Genomic DNA, 20,886 nt, shown 5'->3' on the forward strand with positions numbered 1-20,886 from the left:
ACAATTTTGCAGATTAACACTGGAGTGATAAATGATCAGATGGTCATGTACAGGTAGAGATATTGGTGAGCAAAATAGCAGAAAAGTAAGTAAATATAAACAGTATGGGGATGAGGTAGGTAAAATTGGGTGGGCTATTTACCAATAGACCATGTACAGCTGCAGCGATCGGTTAGCTGCTCAGATAGCAGATGTTTGAAGTTGGTGAGGGAGATAAAAGTCTCCAACTTCAGCGATTTTTGCAATTCGTTCCAGTCACAGGCAGCAGAGAACTGGAAAGAAAGGCGGCCAAATGAGGTGTTGACTTTAGGGATGATCAGTGAGATACACCTGCTGGAGCCGGTGGGTCTGGCGACGAATATGTAGCGAGGGCCAGCCGACTAGAGCATACAGGTCGCAGTGGTGGGTGGTATAAGGTGCTTTAGTAACAAAACGGATGGCACTGTGATAAACTGCATCCAGTTTGCTGAGTAGAGTATTGGAAGCTATTTTGTAGATGACATCGCCGAAGTCGAGGATCGGTAGGATAGTCAGTTTTACTTGGGTAAGTTTGGCGGCGTGAGTGAAGGAGGCTTTGTTGCGGAATAGAAATGGCTATGTCAGTGGAGGCTGCTGAGGGCATGACTGGTCATAACTGGAATGGAGCGAATGGAAACCATGTGTTTGATGTTGATCTCTTTCCACCTATTATTTTCCACTCATTACCATATGCCTGTCCTCCCCAATTAAGGTGTCATCAACCTCCTGTCACTGGTAGCAAAGTGTACCCTACTCTACCCTATTAGGCACTTCTGGATGTAGCTAAAATTGTACACGTTCTTCATTCAGCAATTGTCCATGTTTTACAACAATAACACTTATTGTGGAGTAGTTTGTCATAATGGACAAATATATTTTACACAGGCACTAAGCAGGCAGCCCTAGTCTGTCTGTCACCTCTCCAATAAGTTGTTCAGAGAACTCGGCACTTTGAGGGACTGAACGCATTCTAAATGGAGCAGAGATATTGGAGCTAAAAACACTTAAATAGCTAACCAGCCAATACAATTTTAAGGTAGGAGTTATGTTTCTAATTGTTTACAGCACTCAGAGTGGCGTGGCCTTAAAGAAAACGAGGAGTTTGATACGCAAGTTAGCTGGTGTAACGTTAGCTACTTATGTGCTAGCAAGCGAGCTAGCTAACGTTAATCCTCAGGTTTAGGTTAGCAGCTAGTCGGCTATTAACTTGGTAGCTAGCAATTAGATACAACAACACCCGAGTAAAGAATTTGTCATAATGGTTAATTTAGCTACTATGATAAGACCGGTATTTCTTATCGTTTAAGGAAGATATGTAGTTAACGTTCGATGGCTAAATCTGACCAGGAATGAGAAGGAGCTAGCTGCTAAACTATAGCTAAATTATAGCTAACTTAACTAGAATAAATAGTTTACTAATGTTAGCTACCTAGCAAATAACGTTACGCTCTGAGCTAGTCAGCAAGCTCGACAACTAGCTGGCTAGTGAACTGTTAACTAACTACTGATAGTTAGTTAGATAGCTAGTGTTTGATTTTCTACTTAACGTTACTCGTCTGAAGCGAGTTAGTCATCTCTATCTAACGTTAGCGTTCTAGTAAATGTTTTGCCAACGTTAGTTGCGAGCAAAGTTAATTGCAACTGCAGCATATTTATAACGTTAACCACACGTGTCAAATGTTTGTATACCTATCTCCATGACACACCCCTTGCCTAGACGGTGTTGGCTGGCTAGACACCTGTATGATTCTGTTTGGACGATTGGGATAACGGTGCTAGCTATGCGTAATTCCCTGCCTTGTCCCTGCTTCTTGAAACGGCTAATTCAACAACAACTTGCCGCAGCCAGCTAGCGAAGGGTTAATTCATATTCCATCTGCTGAACACTGTATACAAACCTGACACTTATGTTCTACACCCACCAGCCCTTTCTGAGTTTTAATTTTTCAGCATATTGATCAAAGAAAAAGATTGATGGATACTAGTCCAATGAGGAAGTACTTTGCTCCACCACCCACACAAGTCCTATACAGCAGGACCAGTGTTCTACTGCACCCAATTCTCAAAGATCGAGGCCCTTAGCCCACATTGTTGATTCAACAATGTGAAAAATGTATTGGTTTCATCTTCGTAGTCGTGAAGTTTCTGGTAGATCCCTTGTTCACTGTGTTCTACGATGGATGGCTTGTGATGGGGTGCTATTAACCATGTTGAAGATTGACACCTGATGGATAACAGAGGTTTCAGAGAGACAACCCTCCCCCTCCCTGCTTTGGGTCTGTAGTGCATGGCACTAGGTAGTGCTGCTGTGGTGCTAATCTGCTCAGTAGAATTAGCAGGTGTGTATGGCCATGTGCATTACATAGCAGGGCCTGCCGGAACACAGTGACCTCAGTCAGACGTTCATAGGCGGACAGACGGATGGACAGTGACTCATAGAAAAGGTCATTGGCCTGCATTTACAGACAGTATGTTAGTTGACTGATGGGAAGACGGACACAGATTGTCAAATCCATTTTACACACAGAGCACTTTGTTCCACTTAGCCCAAACCTGATTCCTGTTCAATGTAAATGCTATATGAAGAATCAAAGGAGCTATGGGCTGTGTTTTGGAGACTTGCGGTCTGTCTAGGGCTGTTGAGGTGACCATATTACCGCTACTCCGACAGTCATGATTCATGACCAAAGTAGAATTCCATGTGACCGCTTAGTCACGGTAATCTCTGTTTATGCACTCTGGACATGCTTTGATAGTACCCAACTCGCTAACGACCATCAGGTCGCTAACGGCCTGGTATTCAGTGCTCTATTGTCCCTCCAACCACTCTAATATCGATGAAAATGCAGTCAAAAATCACATCAAAAACTTCTCAAAACAGTATAGTGTTTTTAAAACTCATCTCAATGGTGATTGATCAATTTGAAGAAAGAAGTTCAACAACAGGTTGAAACTGAGTGTAAAACATGATCGTTGTGGATGTTGTTTCAAAGACTAACACAACGAAACGGACAGCGCTTTCTAAGGTGATGATTCATTCAAAACACCCATTCACATATTGCAGCTTATACATACCTATAGGCTTCTATTATATAAGCCCAAAACAAATGGAATTAAAATAATGATTGTGCCGTTATACAATACATAACCTACCACATATTACGCATGGCAGAAAAACGTAAAACAAACTGATTTAAGATGTCTTTGGTACATAATTGGTCTAGCCTATACTCCAAAATTAAATTAATTATAGTAATGGCCTTTCAGTGTGGGCTTCATTATTATTATTATGCATACTGGATGGACTGGTTACCTTATGCTACACTCCAACATTTCTATCCATGAGTCTGGGAGAGAACCTATAGGCCTAGGCCATGCTGTTGGTCCCTTGATTGTGCAGGGCAGCTTACAGAGTTAACCTACAATTATAGTGAATTTGTATTTGATTTTGAATAGCCTAGTAATAGTGCATGTTTTATATTTTAATAATGAATAGGTTGACACATTACCTTTAGCTACAGAATATCTCACCATGGTCTGTTTCCATCCCCTCCTCTCTCTCCTTCATTCCTTTCTCCAGCCCGCAGGGAGAGGGTCTGTCTGGCAACAGTTAAATGAAATATGTTTAGTTGTAAAAACTTTACTATCAATGTTCATGAACAGATTTCACTTGGTTTCCCAAATGTAAGCACTGGGTAGCTGCAGGAACGGGGTTAGAGAGGCCATGGCATACAGAGTTTGGGCAGAATATCACCTGTAGCACAGCTGTTGGCTGCATGCTCCTCAAACAGTAGTTGATGTGTGGAGTGAAATAACCGGAGTAGCCTACCTGGCATGATTGAAGCATTTAATGGCAGGTAAGCGGCCTCCAAGTTGCTGTTTTTTTTGTGACTTTCTCAAGTCATCCATAGCCTATATAGTCACATCATGTAGCCCATATATGTTTTGATTTCTAAGACATTCTAAGGTTTGTATCATTCACAGCTAAAGTTGCCAAGTAACTCTAAATCTAGTGTATAGGACCTGTTTCAAATGTTCACTTTTATGCTCGACACAGCCACTTCATATGCACACTCACTCTGGAATGGGGAAAAATATCATTTCTATTTTATTCAGCTCAAGTTCAATTATATTCTTCATACTATAAAATCATATCAAATAATGTCACGGGACATATAAGAATATATTTTCTGCTAAATTAACAAGCCTACAGCCAATGGCATGGCGCATAGCCAGGAAACATGTTCTTCTGAAATACATTTTCTTCATATCATATTTCTTAAGACCTGCATAAAATACATAATGGATTCATTGTGATTGTGTATATTAAATAGATTTATTTAACTTTCAATTTTTTTTTTAATGTAGATGTTTCAAAGGCTTTTATGCGGCTTGTATGCGTGGAGGCCTGGATATGCTAAACGTGTTTGTTAATTAACAGTCAATTACCGTGAGACCGGCAGTCTTTTGCATGACAATAACCTGCTGACAAAATGTCAAACCTAGGTCTGTCACACGTTGAGGGCCAAAACAATGATGAAACCTCTTTCTGTTTCCTATTCTCTCTCACACTACCACCCCCACCCTTTCTCCCCCTCGTCATCATCCTCTCCTCCCCACCTCTCTCTCTCTCTCTCTGTGGCCCCAGTGGGAGTGCGGTGAGCGGCCGTGATGGGTGACACGGAGCTGGGTCTGTCTGCTGTACAGCCAGAGGAACTAGAACCGCAGAGCCCCTCCACAGCCTCCTCCTCTCCCTCCCTCTCTCTGCCCTCCTCCCCTTCCTCTGGATCCTACCACCATCAGCAGACCACCAGTCCCAGCCCCACTCACAGCGATGGTCCAGCCGCCTCCAGCCCACCCCTGGATGTCATCTCAGAGGGCGTGGGCGAGCTGACCCTGGTCATCGATCCCGAGGTGGCCAAGATGGCCTGCCAGGAGGTGCTGCAGAAGGTGAAGTTCCTCAAAGGCGAAAGTGAGGGGTCAGGTCCTGGGTCTGATGGTGGCAATAGTACAGACCAAACACTGGTCAACGGGACTGTACATACAGAGCCTATCAAGCCCCCAAAAATCCCCGGGGAGGAGGACTCTGAGGCACTGCCTCCAGGCTCGGTGAAAAGCGCGCGGCGGCGCCAGCGCCACAACCCCTCCAAGCAGTCGTGGCTGCTGCGGCTGTTTGAGTCCAAACTCTTCGACGTGTCAATGGCCATCTCCTATCTACACAACTCCAAGGAGCCGGGTGTGCAGGCCTACATCGGCAACCGTCTGTTCAGCTTCCGCCACGAGGAAGTGGACTTCTACCTGCCACAGCTGCTCAACATGTACATTCACATGGACGAGGACGTGGGAGACGCCATCAAGCCCTACGTGGTGCGTATGTTACCTCCCTGAACTACCTCTGTGGCTAGCTACTCATCAGAGTTAGAAATGCATTCTCTCTATAGCTCCTTTCACATCAAATGATTTTTTTCCACCACAGGTGCACCGCTGCCGTCAGAGTATCTCCTTCTCGCTGCAGTGCGCCTGGCTGCTGGGCGCCTACTCCTCCGACATGCACATCTCCACACAGCGACACTCGCGCGGCACCAAGCTACGCAAACTCATCTTCTCCGACGAACTCAAACCAGCTGCGGTCCGTGCCCGCCAACCACTGACGTTGGCCCCTTTCTGTCCACTTCCGACCGCTGCACCATCCCTGCACGGGCACGGCTTGGGCGGAGAGCACGGTCTGTCGCCTACTAAGCGCACGCATCAGCGCTCCAAGTCGGACGCCACCGTCAGCATCAGCCTGAGCAGCAACCTGAAGAGGACAGCGAGCAACCCCAAGGTGGAGAGCAACCAGGACGAGGTGTGCACTGGGAGTATATACACATTTTTATTTTCCACTAAGTCACTTTGTTTCTCTGTATCTTGGCAGGTATCTCACAAAGTGGGATAGCTAACTTTGGAAGCAACTGCTTGGTGTCCAATGGGGGGGCATTATACAAGAACAGAAAGAGGTTCACAGTCCAGCACTCTTAATCTGTAGCTGTTATCACCAGTTGTCTGAAAAATAGGCCCGGAGATAACATGCTATTGGGGTTTGGGGTCAGTGGAATGCACATATTCCAGACAGAGCAGGGAATAATACTTCCTCTTCTGTCTCTGTATAGAAGGTGTCATGGTTATGTAACTCACACGTGGGACCATGTAGCTCAGTTGGTAGAGCATGGCCAGGGTTATGGGTTCCGTTCCCACTTGGGACCATGTAGCTCAGTTGGTAGAGCATGGCCAGGGTTATGGGTTCCGTTCCCACTTGGGACTGTGTAGCTCAGTTGGTAGAGCATGGCCAGGGTTATGGGTTCCGTTCCCACTTGGGACCATGTAGCTCAGTTGGTAGAGCATGGCCAGGGTTATGGGTTCCGTTCCCACTTGGGACCATGTAGCTCAGTTGATAGAGCATGGCCAGGGTTATGGGTTCCGTTCCCACTTGGGACCATGTAGCTCAGTTGATAGAGCATGGCCAGGGTTATGGGTTCCGTTCCCACTTGGGACCATGTAGCTCAGTTGATAGAGCATGGCCAGGGTTATGGGTTCCATTCCCACGTTGGACCAGTACGAATAAAGTATACAAATGTGTGCACTCACTACTGTAAGTTGCTCTGGATAAGAGCGTCTGTTAAATGACTCAAATATATAAAAATGTTGAAGAGAGGATCTTTGACCAATTAAGCTCTGTATGTGTGTGTCCGTGCGTGCGCATATGTGACTACCACACCAAACTTAATCAGCAGTTCAGTTTCAAGTTCAGTGATTTCCCTCTGGTCACTTCCTCCTTTCTCTCTTTGCTCCCTCTTCGGTTTACGGTGGCATCATGACACCCTGACAATGTTTTACAAACATGGAGACAGTGTTACTGTAGGGTCACAGTGCTTCTAGAAACACCATGCCCAGAGGTCTCTATTGAAGTCTGGTGATATCTTGGAGAAACTAGTTCGCTATGGCGACTGACCATGTGGCGACATCATCAGTACTCGGCTATTAACCTGGTAGCTATTGGATACAAAAACACCAGAGTAAAGAATTTGTCATAATGGTTCATTTAGCTACGCTGATAAGACCGTTAGTTCTTGTCGTCATCGTTGAAGGAAGATGGGTAGCTAATGTTTACATGCACACAATAGTACAATTATTGTAAAAAGTCAGATTATTATAGTAGTTCGATTTAAACATTTACATGCTTCGCAAGAAGAAGGATTCCCCTAATAATCCAGTTTACATGGACACATCTGAAATCGGGCTACCTGATGGGACTTTGATAATCACCAGTCTAAATAAACGTTTGTGAACCATATTTGAGTCTGAGTTTGGACATAAAAGTTTGAATGTGAACTATTTCTAAGATGCACACTTTCAGTTTTTCTGAACTAACTTCACTGGCGCTAAAGGAGGAAGCGTGCGCTGCTCGTGCTCAGTAACACTGCTACAACTCTGATTAAGGTCTTTGCATGTCCTAGTCCTTTGAAAGATTGCGCAGAAAACCAGCTGTTTTAATTGGTGCATGTTTACTTTGATTATGACCGTGTGCCGATTGAGATATGCAGAGTAATGTGTTTACATGACTCCTGCCGTGCTTGGCCTACTGCCATAATCAGTTTACTATCTAATTATTAGTGTGCATGTAAAGGTACTCAGTCATCACCACTGCAGGGTGCTCAGGGACTGTCCCTGAAACGGCAGAGCTGTCATTATGTAAAAGGAAGTGCCCTCCTGACATAGGCGATAATCTAGGATTAGGCAGTCTTCTCATGCATGAAAGGGTCTGTTATCAAACATTTGAACACTTTTAGTTGTTTAGTTAGTTGTTGGATACACAATTGAACATTGGGGTGTAAATCTCTTCATGAGTCACTGATACACCAGTTCAGTTCCTTTAGTCATCGATGAGGTATTGACACAACTTCCTTATCATTGTTATAGAGGTACCCAAAACACAACCTCCCCACTCTCTTATTGAGACTCCACTATAGAGACATACTACCCCATTGTGGCGCCAGGTCAGAATCAATTCCAGGCCAATTCAGGAAGGGAATTTAAATATACTGTTATGTGATGGGCCAACTTCATGTCATCGTGCAGCAGAAAATGCTGGCTCAGTCTCACGTGACCTTCTGCAAAGGCTGGTAAAACACATGGTGTGAACAAAGACTGCTGTTGCACCATCACTGTTACACTGGGAGGAGAGTTAAGTGTCTAGTGATTGTGTGGAACCTTCAGAAAATATTCACACCCTTTGACTTTTTCCACATTTTGTTGTGTTACAAGAATTTGCCCCAAACCTAATGCTTTCTATTCAGGACAAGTTCATTTCTTTACAACATGTTTTGTAGTTTTACTTTAGTGCCTTACTGCAAACAGGTTGCATGTTTTGTAGTTTTACTTTAGTGCCTTACTGCAAACAGGTTGCATGTTTTGTAGTTTTACTTTAGTGCCTTACTGCAAACAGGTTGCATGTTTTGGAATATTTTTTAAATTCTGTACAGGCTTCTTTTCAGTCTGTTATTTAGGTTAGTATTGTGGAGTAACTATGTTTTCTCTCCTATCACAGCCATTAAACTCTAAGTGTTTTAAAATCACCATTGGCCTCATGGGGAAATCCCTGAGCCGTTTCCTTCCTTTCTGGCAATTGAGTTAGGAAGGACGCCTGTATCTCTGTAGTGACTGGGTGTATTGATACACCATCCAAAGTGTAATTAATAACTTCACCATGCTCAAAGGAATATTCAATGTCTGCTTTTCAATTTTTTTGTACCTATCTACCAATGGGTGCCTTTGCGAGGCATTGAAAAACCTCCCTGGTCTTTGTGGTTGAATCTGTGTTTGAAATGCGCTGCTCGAAGGAGTGACCTTATAGATAATTGTTTGTGTGGGGTACAGGGATGAGGTAGTCATTCAGAAATCATGTTAAACACTATTATTGCACACAGAGCAACGTATTATGTGACTTGTTCAGCACATTTGTACTCCTGAATTGATTTAGGCATGCCATAACAAAGGGATTGAATATTCTACCTATTGACTCAAGTCATTTCAGCTCTTAATTTCTCATTAATTTGTACACATTTCTAAAAACACAATTCCACTTTGACATTATGAGGTATTGTGTGTAGGCTAGTGACCCAAAATCATTTAAAATTCAGGCTGTAATACAACAAAATGCTGTAAAGTCAAGGGGGGTGAATCGTTTCTGAAGGCCTGTATCTAGTTTGGACTCTTCCCACCATAATTCCTCCTCCCCCTGATTAATGTGTAGTGAGACACTGTCTGTTGTGAGTAACCATTCATAAACACTGGATGTCACTAGACTTTCATAAAGGAAGCTTTTCACTGCTCATCTCTCTCTCAATGTTTTCCTTGTCCTTGCTTCCCCATGCTCTATAGACACAGCTCTCATGTCTCTATTTCCTCTATTCTATTCCCCATGCTCTATAGACACAGCTCTCATGTCTCTATTTCCTCTTCTATTCCCCATGCTCTATAGACACAGCTCTCATGTCTCTATTTCCTCTTCTATTCCCCATGCTCTGTGACCTTTAGTATCATGTGAGAGTGTTAGTAGTAGTTCACCCATATAACCGGGATCATTGTAGAGCTGCAGATTTGTCACTCCTCACAACAAGACCCTGGAATACACAGGCACACAATGCAGCCTCCTCCCATTCACTGGGGGCATACAGTCTGATACTACCTAATTATGATTCTTGTTGTTGGTATAAACATTTTAAAAATAAGAATTTTTACTTTCTTTCCCTCCACCCCCCTTTCCTTTCCTTACTTTGTACTTTAACCTCTCACATTTCCCAGGATCTGAGCTCCAGCTCTGAAAGTCTTAATTGTTAGACTAAGACTGGTACAGTAAGTTAACGGCCTCCATCACCACAGACTTCTGTGGTGCATTCTGGGATGATGGCTGCCTGTCTCCATTGGCAGCCGGGTTGTAGACTACTCTCTGTATGCGAAGTGAGGAGTTGTAAGCATGTAAGCATGTATCTCAATATGTAACTTTGGGCTCCAGAGATAAATAGCCTTCAGGGGTCAGGTCATTGTTGGCAGCAGTGGGATCTGTTCGTCATTGTTTTTTGGGGTAATATTTCAGTTGTGTATCTATGGTTGTTACGGGTGCAGATTGTGATACATGCTTATAAACCTCCACTCTATTGCTTTAATTTTCTATTTTTCCAAAATATGTTTGTATATGTTTTGGGGCTTTGTATAAATTTGGACTTCTTTAAACCACTGCTGCAATAATTTAGCCTCAAATGAATGATTTGCTATTGGTTTCAAGTTCTGGTCTTTCATGTTTCAACTAGTCTTATCTTCTGACATTTGTGTCAAGTTGGTTGCTGAAGGGTTTTGGCTTTTTAAAAGGCTATTTTGAGACTACAGTCGATTATACACATTTGCTCAATTGAATCAGCTGCAATAATGGGCCTTGACTTCTGAATCATTTCAAACTAACTTAACACAAATGGACCAGCGGCTCATGGCTGTACATCTAAGTTGCTGTTGTAATTTGACAAGGGAGTGGTGCTCCCTGTTCTCTGGGGGTCAACACGAGAAGGTGTGTTGTTGTAGAGAGTATTTTGTTCCAACACAACACTGAACTATTCTTACAAATCACTATTACTCCAAAGGTCATTATGTTCATACATCTGATTTACTCTTGCCATGTTTCCTCCTCCTCTGTAGCCGGCGCGTCTGGCACCGCAGAGAGAGTTCATCAAGTCCCTGATGGGCATTGGGAAGCGGCTGGCCACGCTGCCCACTAAGGAGCAGAAGACGTCCCGGCTCATCTCGGAGCTTTCGCTGCTCAACCACAAGCTGCCCGCCCGCGTCTGGCTGCCCACCGCCGCCTTCGACCACCACGTTGTGCGCGTCCCTCACACACAGGCTGTGGTGCTCAACTCCAAAGACAAGGTGGGGGGGGAGATCACACCCACACACAGTGTAGAATGAGATGACGCACCAACACAAACATGTAAACAATCACCTCTACCTGGTCAGGCGCCGTACCTCATCTATGTGGAGGTTCTGGAGTGTGAGGACTTTGAGACGTCCAACGTTCCGGTGCGGATCTCCGAGACCAGGATCCGCAGCACGCGCTCAGTGGAGAACCTTCCGGACTGCGGCATCACGGCAGATCAGCGAGCCGGGGGCTTCTCAACGGTTCACAACTACGATGAGGATAACGAAGCCTGGTCTGTGGACGACATCGGGGATCTGCAGGTGGAGGTAGGGGTCAGGAGCCCACCTACCCTTATCAGGTAGCGAAGGAGTGTGGGCTGTGGACTCACCCTCTCCCCCGTTCTTTCCCCTCCTCTGTTATCCCAGCTCCCAGAGTTCCACACCAACAGCTGTGACAACATCTCCCAGTTCTCAGTGGACAGCATCACCAGCCTGGACAGCAAGGAGCCCATCTTCATTGCTGCTGGAGACATCAGGTACAGAGGAATAGCTGGGAGAGAGCTAGCTTGGGTGGTATAATGTAGTCTTTCAAACTGTGATGTATATGATGCGTCTTCAGTAGTGACGGTGAATGTGTGTTTCCGCCACTACACAGGCGGCGTCTCTCAGAGCAGCTAGCTCACACACCCACCACATTCAAACGGGACCCAGAGGACCCTTCAGCAGTGGCCCTCAAGGAGCCGTGGCAGGAGAAGGTTCAGTGCGTACTCAATCCCCACAGTGGACCGTGGAGGTGTTGCATGCCTTGATGGTAACCTCAAGACTAAAGGAAAGGTTTGAACTTTGCTAATTGTATGTGCCTGTACTTGTTGTGTTGTTCTGAACAGGCGGATAAGGGAGGGCTCCCCATATGGACACATCCCTACCTGGAGGTTGTTGTCAGTCATCGTCAAGTGTGGCGACGACCTTCGGCAAGAGCTCCTGGCCTCTCAAGTGTTGCAGCAGCTCCAGGTCATTCTGAATGGAGATTCTCTAGCTCCACATACACAGCAAGGATGAACCTCTCTTTCCACATATCCACACCCAGCATTTACACGACAGTATAATCTCCTGTATATACTTTATCTGGACTAATTATGTACCGCTCTCTTCCCTCTCCCAGATCATCTGGGAACAGGAGCGCGTGCCTATCTGGATCAAACCCTACAAGATCCTGGTGATCTCCTCTGACAGCGGAATGATTGAACCCATAGTCAACGCAGTGTCCATCCACCAGGTGAGTGGGCTCAGAAATGCTCCAACAAAATCACACGCAAAAACAAACATTACTATTAGTAGTATTTAACATTACTACCGTTGCCCCTCAGCCAGCTAGATCAATACCTTTTCTCCCAGATATTAGGCTTCTAGCGGCACACGGCAGGTAGTCTAGTGGCTAGGACGTTAGAGCGTTGGGCCAGTAACCGAAAGGTCACTAGTTCGAATCCCCAAGCCGAAAAATCTCTTGATGTGCCCATGAGCAAGGCATTTAAACCTAATTGCTCCTGGGTCACCGTTGATAGTGCCCTGACCGTGACCCCACTATCCGGGAGTGTCTCAGGGGGAGTTGGGATATGTATAAATAAAACATTTCATTTTCAATTCACACATGTATATAATACACACTTGTACATGTGTGAAGTAGGGCAAATATATGTACCCAGCAAATGATTATTAAATATGTCCTACAAACTTCAATGAGTTGGTCTGATGGGATCTGCCCCGGGCTGTGTCATGACTGGACGACCTATTAAGATGGGCCTTTTGTTAAGTAGAAAAGGTGTTACATGATCTGAAAGGGAGACTGGAGTGGGACTTTAAATGTTAAAGTTCTCTGATATCCCTCCGCCAGGTGAAGAAACAGAGCCAGATGTCTCTGCTGGACTACTTCCTGCAGGAACACGGTACCCACACCACCGAGGCCTTCCTCACGGCCCAGCGCAACTTTGTCCAGAGCTGTGCAGGCTACTGTCTCATCTGCTACCTGCTGCAGGTCAAAGACAGGTCAGACTCACCCAGACACACATACTTCCTCTCATTCACTCCTATATCCTCTTTCTCTCTCTCATCACTTACATTTTGTTCTCATCTCTCCTCCCTGTCATCTCTCTAATCACTTACATTTTGTTCTCATCTCTCCTCCCTGTCATCTCTCTCTCTCTCTCTCTCTCATCACTTACATTCTGTTCACTCTCTTATTTTCCCTCTTTCTTTCTGACCATTTCTGTTTTCTCATCTCTCTCCTCCCTGTCATCTCTCCAGACACAATGGCAACATCCTGTTGGACGCTGAGGGCCACATCATCCACATAGATTTTGGCTTCATTCTGTCCAGCTCGCCCCGCAACCTGGGCTTCGAGACCTCTGCTTTCAAGCTCACCAATGAGTTTGTAGACGTGAGTTAATTGACAGGAACGCTAATGCGACATCCTTATTCAGATTTGCACTCTGTTGAACCAGGAGTAAAGCAGAGGTTTGAAACACTTTGCCATCTTCAACAAAGCTAATTGACTCATACAACACTTTCTTGTGACTGTCTCTCTAGGTGATGAGACATGTTTAATTACTATAAGATGCTCTGTCTCTCTCTAGGTGACGAGACATGTTTAATTACTATAAGATGCTCTGTCTCTCTCTAGGTGATGGGAGGTCTGGATGGAGACATGTTTAATTACTATAAGATGCTCTGTCTCTCTCTAGGTGACGAGACATGTTTAATTACTATAAGATGCTCTGTCTCTCTCTAGGTGACGAGACATGTTTAATTAGTATAAGATGCTCTGTCTCTAGGTGATGAGACATGTTTAATTACTATAAGATGCTCTGTCTCTCTCTAGGTGATGAGACATGTTTAATTACTATAAGATGCTCTGTCTCTCTCTAGGTGATGAGACATGTTTAATTACTATAAGATGCTCTGTCTCTCTCTAGGTGATGAGACATGTTTAATTACTATAAGATGCTCTGTCTCTCTCTAGGTGATGAGACATGTTTAATTACTATAAGATGCTCTGTCTCTCTCTAGGTGATGAGACATGTTTAATTACTATAAGATGCTCTGTCTCTCTCTAGGTGATGAGACATGTTTAATTACTATAAGATGCTCTGTCTCTCTCTAGGTGATGAGACATGTTTAATTACTATAAGATGCTCTGTCTCTCTCTAGGTGATGAGACATGTTTAATTACTATAAGATGCTCTGTCTCTCTCTAGGTGACGAGACATGTTTAATTACTATAAGATGCTCTGTCTCTCTCTAGGTGATGAGACATGTTTAATTACTATAAGATGCTCTGTCTCTCTCTAGGTGACGAGACATGTTTAATTACTATAAGATGCTCTGTCTCTAGGTGATGAGACATGTTTAATTACTATAAGATGCTCTGTCTCTCTCTAGGTGACGAGACATGTTTAATTACTATAAGATGCTCTGTCTCTAGGTGATGAGACATGTTTAATTACTATAAGATGCTCTGTCTCTCTCTAGGTGATGGGAGGTCTGGATGGAGACATGTTTAATTACTATAAGATGCTCTGTCTCTAGGTGATGAGACATGTTTAATTACTATAAGATGCTCTGTCTCTCTCTAGGTGATGGAGACATGTTTAATTACTATAAGATGCTCTGTCTCTCTCTAGGTGATGAGACATGTTTAATTACTATAAGATGCTCTGTCTCTCTCTAGGTGATGAGACATGTTTAATTACTATAAGATGCTCTGTCTCTCTCTAGGTGATGGGAGGTCTGGATGGAGACATGTTTAATTACTATAAGATGCTCTGTCTCTAGGTGATGAGACATGTTTAATTACTATAAGATGCTCTGTCTCTCTCTAGGTGACGAGACATGTTTAATTACTATAAGATGCTCTGTCTCTAGGTGATGAGACATGTTTAATTACTATAAGATGCTCTGTCTCTCTCTAGGTGACGAGACATGTTTAATTACTATAAGATGCTCTGTCTCTAGGTGACGAGACATGTTTAATTACTATAAGATGCTCTGTCTCTAGGTGATGAGACATGTTTAATTACTATAAGATGCTCTGTCTCTCTCTAGGTGATGAGACATGTTTAATTACTATAAGATGCTCTGTCTCTCTCTAGGTGACGAGACATGTTTAATTACTATAAGATGCTCTGTCTCTAGGTGATGAGACATGTTTAATTACTATAAGATGCTCTGTCTCTCTCTAGGTGATGAGACATGTTTAATTACTATAAGATGCTCTGTCTCTAGGTGATGAGACATGTTTAATTACTATAAGATGCTCTGTCTCTCTCTAGGTGATGGGAGGTCTGGATGGAGACATGTTTAATTACTATAAGATGCTCTGTCTCTAGGTGATGAGACATGTTTAATTACTATAAGATGCTCTGTCTCTCTCTAGGTGACGAGACATGTTTAATTACTATAAGATGCTCTGTCTCTCTCTAGGTGATGGAGACATGTTTAATTACTATAAGATGCTCTGTCTCTCTCTAGGTGATGAGACATGTTTAATTACTATAAGATGCTCTGTCTCTCTCTAGGTGATGAGACATGTTTAATTACTATAAGATGCTCTGTCTCTCTCTAGGTGACGAGACATGTTTAATTACTATAAGATGCTCTGTCTCTCTCTAGGTGATGAGACATGTTTAATTACTATAAGATGCTCTGTCTCTCTCTAGGTGACGAGACATGTTTAATTACTATAAGATGCTCTGTCTCTCTCTAGGTGATGGAGACATGTTTAATTACTATAAGATGCTCTGTCTCTCTCTAGGTGACGAGACATGTTTAATTACTATAAGATGCTCTGTCTCTCTCTAGGTGATGGAGACATGTTTAATTACTATAAGATGCTCTGTCTCTCTCTAGGTGATGAGACATGTTTAATTACTATAAGATGCTCTGTCTCTCTCTAGGTGATGAGACATGTTTAATTACTATAAGATGCTCTGTCTCTCTCTAGGTGACGAGACATGTTTAATTACTATAAGATGCTCTGTCTCTCTCTAGGTGATGAGACATGTTTAATTACTATAAGATGCTCTGTCTCTCTCTAGGTGACGAGACATGTTTAATTACTATAAGATGCTCTGTCTCTCTCTAGGTGATGGGAGGTCTGGATGGAGACATGTTTAATTACTATAAGATGCTCTGTCTCTCTCTAGGTGACGAGACATGTTTAATTACTATAAGATGCTCTGTCTCTAGGTGATGAGACATGTTTAATTACTATAAGATGCTCTGTCTCTCTCTAGGTGATGAGACATGTTTAATTACTATAAGATGCTCTGTCTCTCTCTAGGTGACGAGACATGTTTAATTACTATAAGATGCTCTGTCTCTAGGTGATGAGACATGTTTAATTACTATAAGATGCTCTGTCTCTCTCTAGGTGATGAGACATGTTTAATTACTATAAGATGCTCTGTCTCTAGGTGATGAGACATGTTTAATTACTATAAGATGCTCTGTCTCTCTCTAGGTGATGAGACATGTTTAATTACTATAAGATGCTCTGTCTCTCTCTAGGTGATGGGAGGTCTGGATGGAGACATGTTTAATTACTATAAGATGCTCTGTCTCTAGGTGATGAGACATGTTTAATTACTATAAGATGCTCTGTCTCTCTCTAGGTGACGAGACATGTTTAATTACTATAAGATGCTCTGTCTCTCTCTAGGTGATGGAGACATGTTTAATTACTATAAGATGCTCTGTCTCTCTCTAGGTGATGAGACATGTTTAATTACTATAAGATGCTCTGTCTCTCTCTAGGTGATGAGACATGTTTAATTACTATAAGATGCTCTGTCTCTAGGTGATGAGACATGTTTAATTACTATAAGATGCTCTGTCTCTCTCTAGGTGACGAGACATGTTTAATTACTATAAGATGCTCTGTCTCTAGGTGATGAGACATGTTTAATTACTATAAGATGCTCTGTCTCTCTCTAGGTGACGAGACATGTTTAATTACTATAAGATGCTCTGTCTCTAGGTGACGAGACATGTTTAATTACTATAAGATGCTCTGTCTCTAGGTGATGGAGACATGTTTAATTACTATAAGATGCTCTGTCTCTCTCTAGGTGATGGAGACATGTTTAATTACTATAAGATGCTCTGTCTCTCTCTAGGTGATGAGACATTTTTAATTACTATAAGATGCTCTGTCTCTCTCTAGGTGATGAGACATGTTTAATTACTATAAGATGCTCTGTCTCTCTCTAGGTGACGAGACATGTTTAATTACTATAAGATGCTCTGTCTCTCTCTAGGTGACGAGACATGTTTAATTACTATAAGATGCTCTCTCTCTCTCTAGGTGATGAGACATGTTTAATTACTATAAGATGCTCTGTCTCTCTCTAGGTGATGAGACATGTTTAATTACTATAAGATGCTCTGTCTCTCTCTAGGTGATGAGACATGTTTAATTACTATAAGATGCTCTGTCTCTAGGTGATGAGACATGTTTAATTACTATAAGATGCTCTGTCTCTCTCTAGGTGACGAGACATGTTTAATTACTATAAGATGCTCTGTCTCTCTCTAGGTGATGGAGACATGTTTAATTACTATAAGATGCTCTGTCTCTCTCTAGGTGATGAGACATGTTTAATTACTATAAGATGCTCTGTCTCTCTCTAGGTGATGGGAGGTCTGGATGGAGACATGTTTAATTACTATAAGATGCTCTGTCTCTAGGTGATGAGACATGTTTAATTACTATAAGATGCTCTGTCTCTCTCTAGGTGACGAGACATGTTTAATTACTATAAGATGCTCTGTCTCTCTCTAGGTGACGAGACATGTTTAATTACTATAAGATGCTCTGTCTCTCTCTAGGTGATGGAGACATGTTTAATTACTATAAGATGCTCTGTCTCTCTCTAGGTGATGAGACATGTTTAATTACTATAAGATGCTCTGTCTCTAGGTGATGAGACATGTTTAATTACTATAAGATGCTCTGTCTCTCTCTAGGTGATGGGAGGTCTGGATGGAGACATGTTTAATTACTATAAGATGCTCTGTCTCTAGGTGATGAGACATGTTTAATTACTATAAGATGCTCTGTCTCTCTCTAGGTGACGAGACATGTTTAATTACTATAAGATGCTCTGTCTCTCTCTAGGTGACGAGACATGTTTAATTACTATAAGATGCTCTGTCTCTAGGTGATGAGACATGTTTAATTACTATAAGATGCTCTGTCTCTCTCTAGGTGACGAGACATGTTTAATTACTATAAGATGCTCTGTCTCTAGGTGACGAGACATGTTTAATTACTATAAGATGCTCTGTCTCTAGGTGATGGAGACATGTTTAATTACTATAAGATGCTCTGTCTCTCTCTAGGTGATGAGACATGTTTAATTACTATAAGATGCTCTGTCTCTCTCTAGGTGATGGAGACATGTTTAATTACTATAAGATGCTCTGTCTCTCTCTAGGTGATGGAGACATGTTTAATTACTATAAGATGCTCTGTCTCTCTCTAGGTGATGAGACATGTTTAATTACTATAAGATGCTCTGTCTCTCTCTAGGTGATGAGACATGTTTAATTACTATAAGATGCTCTGTCTCTCTCTAGGTGACGAGACATGTTTAATTACTATAAGATGCTCTGTCTCTCTCTAGGTGATGAGACATGTTTAATTACTATAAGATGCTCTGTCTCTCTCTAGGTGATGAGACATGTTTAATTACTATAAGATGCTCTGTCTCTCTCTAGGTGATGAGACATGTTTAATTACTATAAGATGCTCTGTCTCTAGGTGATGAGACATGTTTAATTACTATAAGATGCTCTGTCTCTCTCTAGGTGATGGGAGGTCTGGATGGAGACATGTTTAATTACTATAAGATGCTCATGCTGCAGGGCCTGATAGCAGCACGTAAACACATGGACAAAGTCATCCAGATAGTGGAGATCATGCAGCAAGGTAATTACTCTTCATACTTACCTTGTCCTAACCCACAACTGTGTATCAGTCATGACATGTCTCTCTGGTCCTAGTCTGTATAGAGTCATGTTTGCTTTAGTTAGTCCTGTAAAGTAGCTTTATCTTTAAGGAAAGTGCTTTATGGAGAAGTACACTTGGTCGTTATGAGTAACAAACTGTACTACACTGTACTTCATCAGTGTCCCTCTCTTCTCCCTACCAGGCTCCCAGCTGCCCTGCTTCCACGGCTCCAGCACCATCCGGACCCTGAAGGAGCGTTTCCACATGAGCCTGACGGAGGAACAGCTGCAGGTCCTGGTGGAGCAGATGGTGGACGGATCCATGCGCTCCATCACCACCAAGCTCTATGACGGCTTCCAGTACCTCACCAACGGCATCATGTGAACGTGTGTGTGTGTGTGTGTACAGGACGTGTGTATGGAAAGGATACATGAGTGTGTGTGTGTTTCTAAATGTGCAGTGGACATACATGGACTGGACTGGAGAGGCCGCACCACGGGCAGAGACCACTCCCCCTACAAGTCCCCATACCTCTACAGACAGAATACATTTATAGTTGTGTTTCTAACACCACCTCAACCTTGGACTGATGTCTTTCCTCACAGGATTTAGACTGGAGATTGGAGAGGTTTCAGCTGTGGTTTTCATCTTTTCCTGCATCTTTATTCATCTTTACTCTGTTTCTCTGTCTGTTTTACCCCCTTATATCTTTCCATGTGCTTTGTTTTCTCCAATAGGAATGTGTTCTGTTTCTCCCCATGTCTGCAGTATGTAATGGTACAGTTTCCCTGTGCCTCAGATATACATGACACTCACCAGCCCTTTAAATCAATCTGTCTCACCCCAGTGTGTGATGGTGTTCAGTCTCCATATTGACCATCTCATTCCAAACTCTCTTACAGTGGTTTTCTCTACACTTTCTCAGTCATGGAATGAACACTTAGTGAAATGCTTAGGAACCAGCTCTGATTCCATTGTCTTTGGACTGCCATACTCATGACTGTTCTTGGTTGTTGAGGAGTGACATTGTTTGCTAGATGCACATAGTTCCCTCAAAATATGATCCGACAATAGTGGGTTGGAATGAGGTAGCGCCACGCTACCGATGTATCTTCTATCAACCTAATTTCTTCTGTAAGCTTTTGTGCATCACTTTGTATGAAGGGACATGACTCAACTGTGAAGACTTGTATTTCTACCTGGTATAATTTTGAAAGAAGAAGAGCTTACTGCTGTCTGTATTGAGCCACAAGAAACTGGTACTTGTGGGGAGGGTCTGAGTAGACAAAAGGAGAGCTAAGCAGTTTTACAAGAACCAGTGTGACTGAAGTACCTCAGAAGAACCCAGTATTTCACAAAAGCAGCAAAGGCTTTGAACATTGAGTAAAATAGTAAATTCATGAATGGTTGACTTAGTGTTACTTCAACATTTCTAAATCAGAATGCTTTTGGATGGAGGTTGATAAAGATGGGGTCTATGAACTGTATGGCTGATTTCCTGTGTTTTAGGGCAGGATAGAGATGATTTATGTCCATCCACCACTCTACATTCATTTCAATAGAATCTGGATTCTCACCCCTGTTCCAGATGTCTGAATGTGTAAGGGCAAACCAATTACAAGCTAGAATCCTAATGAAATGTATTTCTCCCAAATAGTTTTTCTACTACCTTTTAGTGTTTTTGTCAAACCTTTTTATTTCTTTATGAACTGTTATTTAATGGACCAGCTGTTATGATCACGTGACCTCCCTTAACTTGTACATTTTTCTTTGTAATAAATTTAATTTGTCTGTCAGGCTGTTGAAAATGACATTTTTACCTGTCTGGATATTTCAATACGTTACTATCTACTACTTTACACCATTGTACTTGGGTGATAGGCTTTAAAAAACACTATAATGCCATCTGCAGAGGTATTCCC

The 20,886-nt window shown here is 42.7% G+C and overlaps 1 protein-coding gene across 3 annotated transcripts; it reads left to right on the plus strand.

Moving 5' to 3' along the window:
- The first annotated feature begins 927 nt into the window (after positions 1–927).
- pi4kb (phosphatidylinositol 4-kinase, catalytic, beta) lies at positions 928–20,760 on the plus strand. 3 transcript variants are annotated; one of them, XM_031817340.1, is made up of 13 exons: positions 928–1,054; positions 4,667–5,385; positions 5,495–5,863; positions 10,744–10,971; positions 11,059–11,286; positions 11,386–11,495; positions 11,615–11,719; positions 11,847–11,970; positions 12,122–12,235; positions 12,851–13,002; positions 13,261–13,393; positions 18,823–18,943; positions 19,167–20,760. In XM_031817340.1, exons 2-13 carry the CDS (start codon positions 4,690–4,692, stop codon positions 19,346–19,348), a joined length of 2,562 nt encoding a protein of 853 aa, XP_031673200.1. In that variant the 5' UTR covers positions 928–1,054; positions 4,667–4,689; the 3' UTR covers positions 19,349–20,760. The 3 variants fall into 3 exon arrangements, with proteins under 3 accessions (XP_031673200.1, XP_031673201.1, XP_031673202.1); XM_031817341.1 differs by lacking the exon at positions 928–1,054 and adding an exon at positions 3,708–3,875; XM_031817342.1 differs by lacking the exons at positions 928–1,054; positions 4,667–5,385 and having other exon boundaries at positions 5,763–5,876.
- Positions 20,761–20,886: the final 126 nt, after the last annotated feature.

The sequence above is a fragment of the Oncorhynchus kisutch genome, unplaced genomic scaffold, assembly GCF_002021735.2.
Source record: "Oncorhynchus kisutch isolate 150728-3 unplaced genomic scaffold, Okis_V2 scaffold996, whole genome shotgun sequence".
Taxonomy (NCBI): domain Eukaryota; kingdom Metazoa; phylum Chordata; class Actinopteri; order Salmoniformes; family Salmonidae; genus Oncorhynchus; species Oncorhynchus kisutch.

Bases quoted from the DNA above. Each gene is read 5' to 3' on its own strand.
- pi4kb (XM_031817340.1), top strand. From the start codon at position 4,690: ATGGGTGACACGGAGCTGGGTCTGTCTGCTGTACAGCCAGAGGAACTA. The intron at 11,287-11,385 runs GTAGGGGTCAGG...CTGTTATCCCAG, and splicing joins TCGGGGATCTGCAGGTGGAG to CTCCCAGAGTTCCACACCAA. The intron at 11,720-11,846 runs GTGCGTACTCAA...TGTTCTGAACAG, and splicing joins CCGTGGCAGGAGAAGGTTCA to GCGGATAAGGGAGGGCTCCC.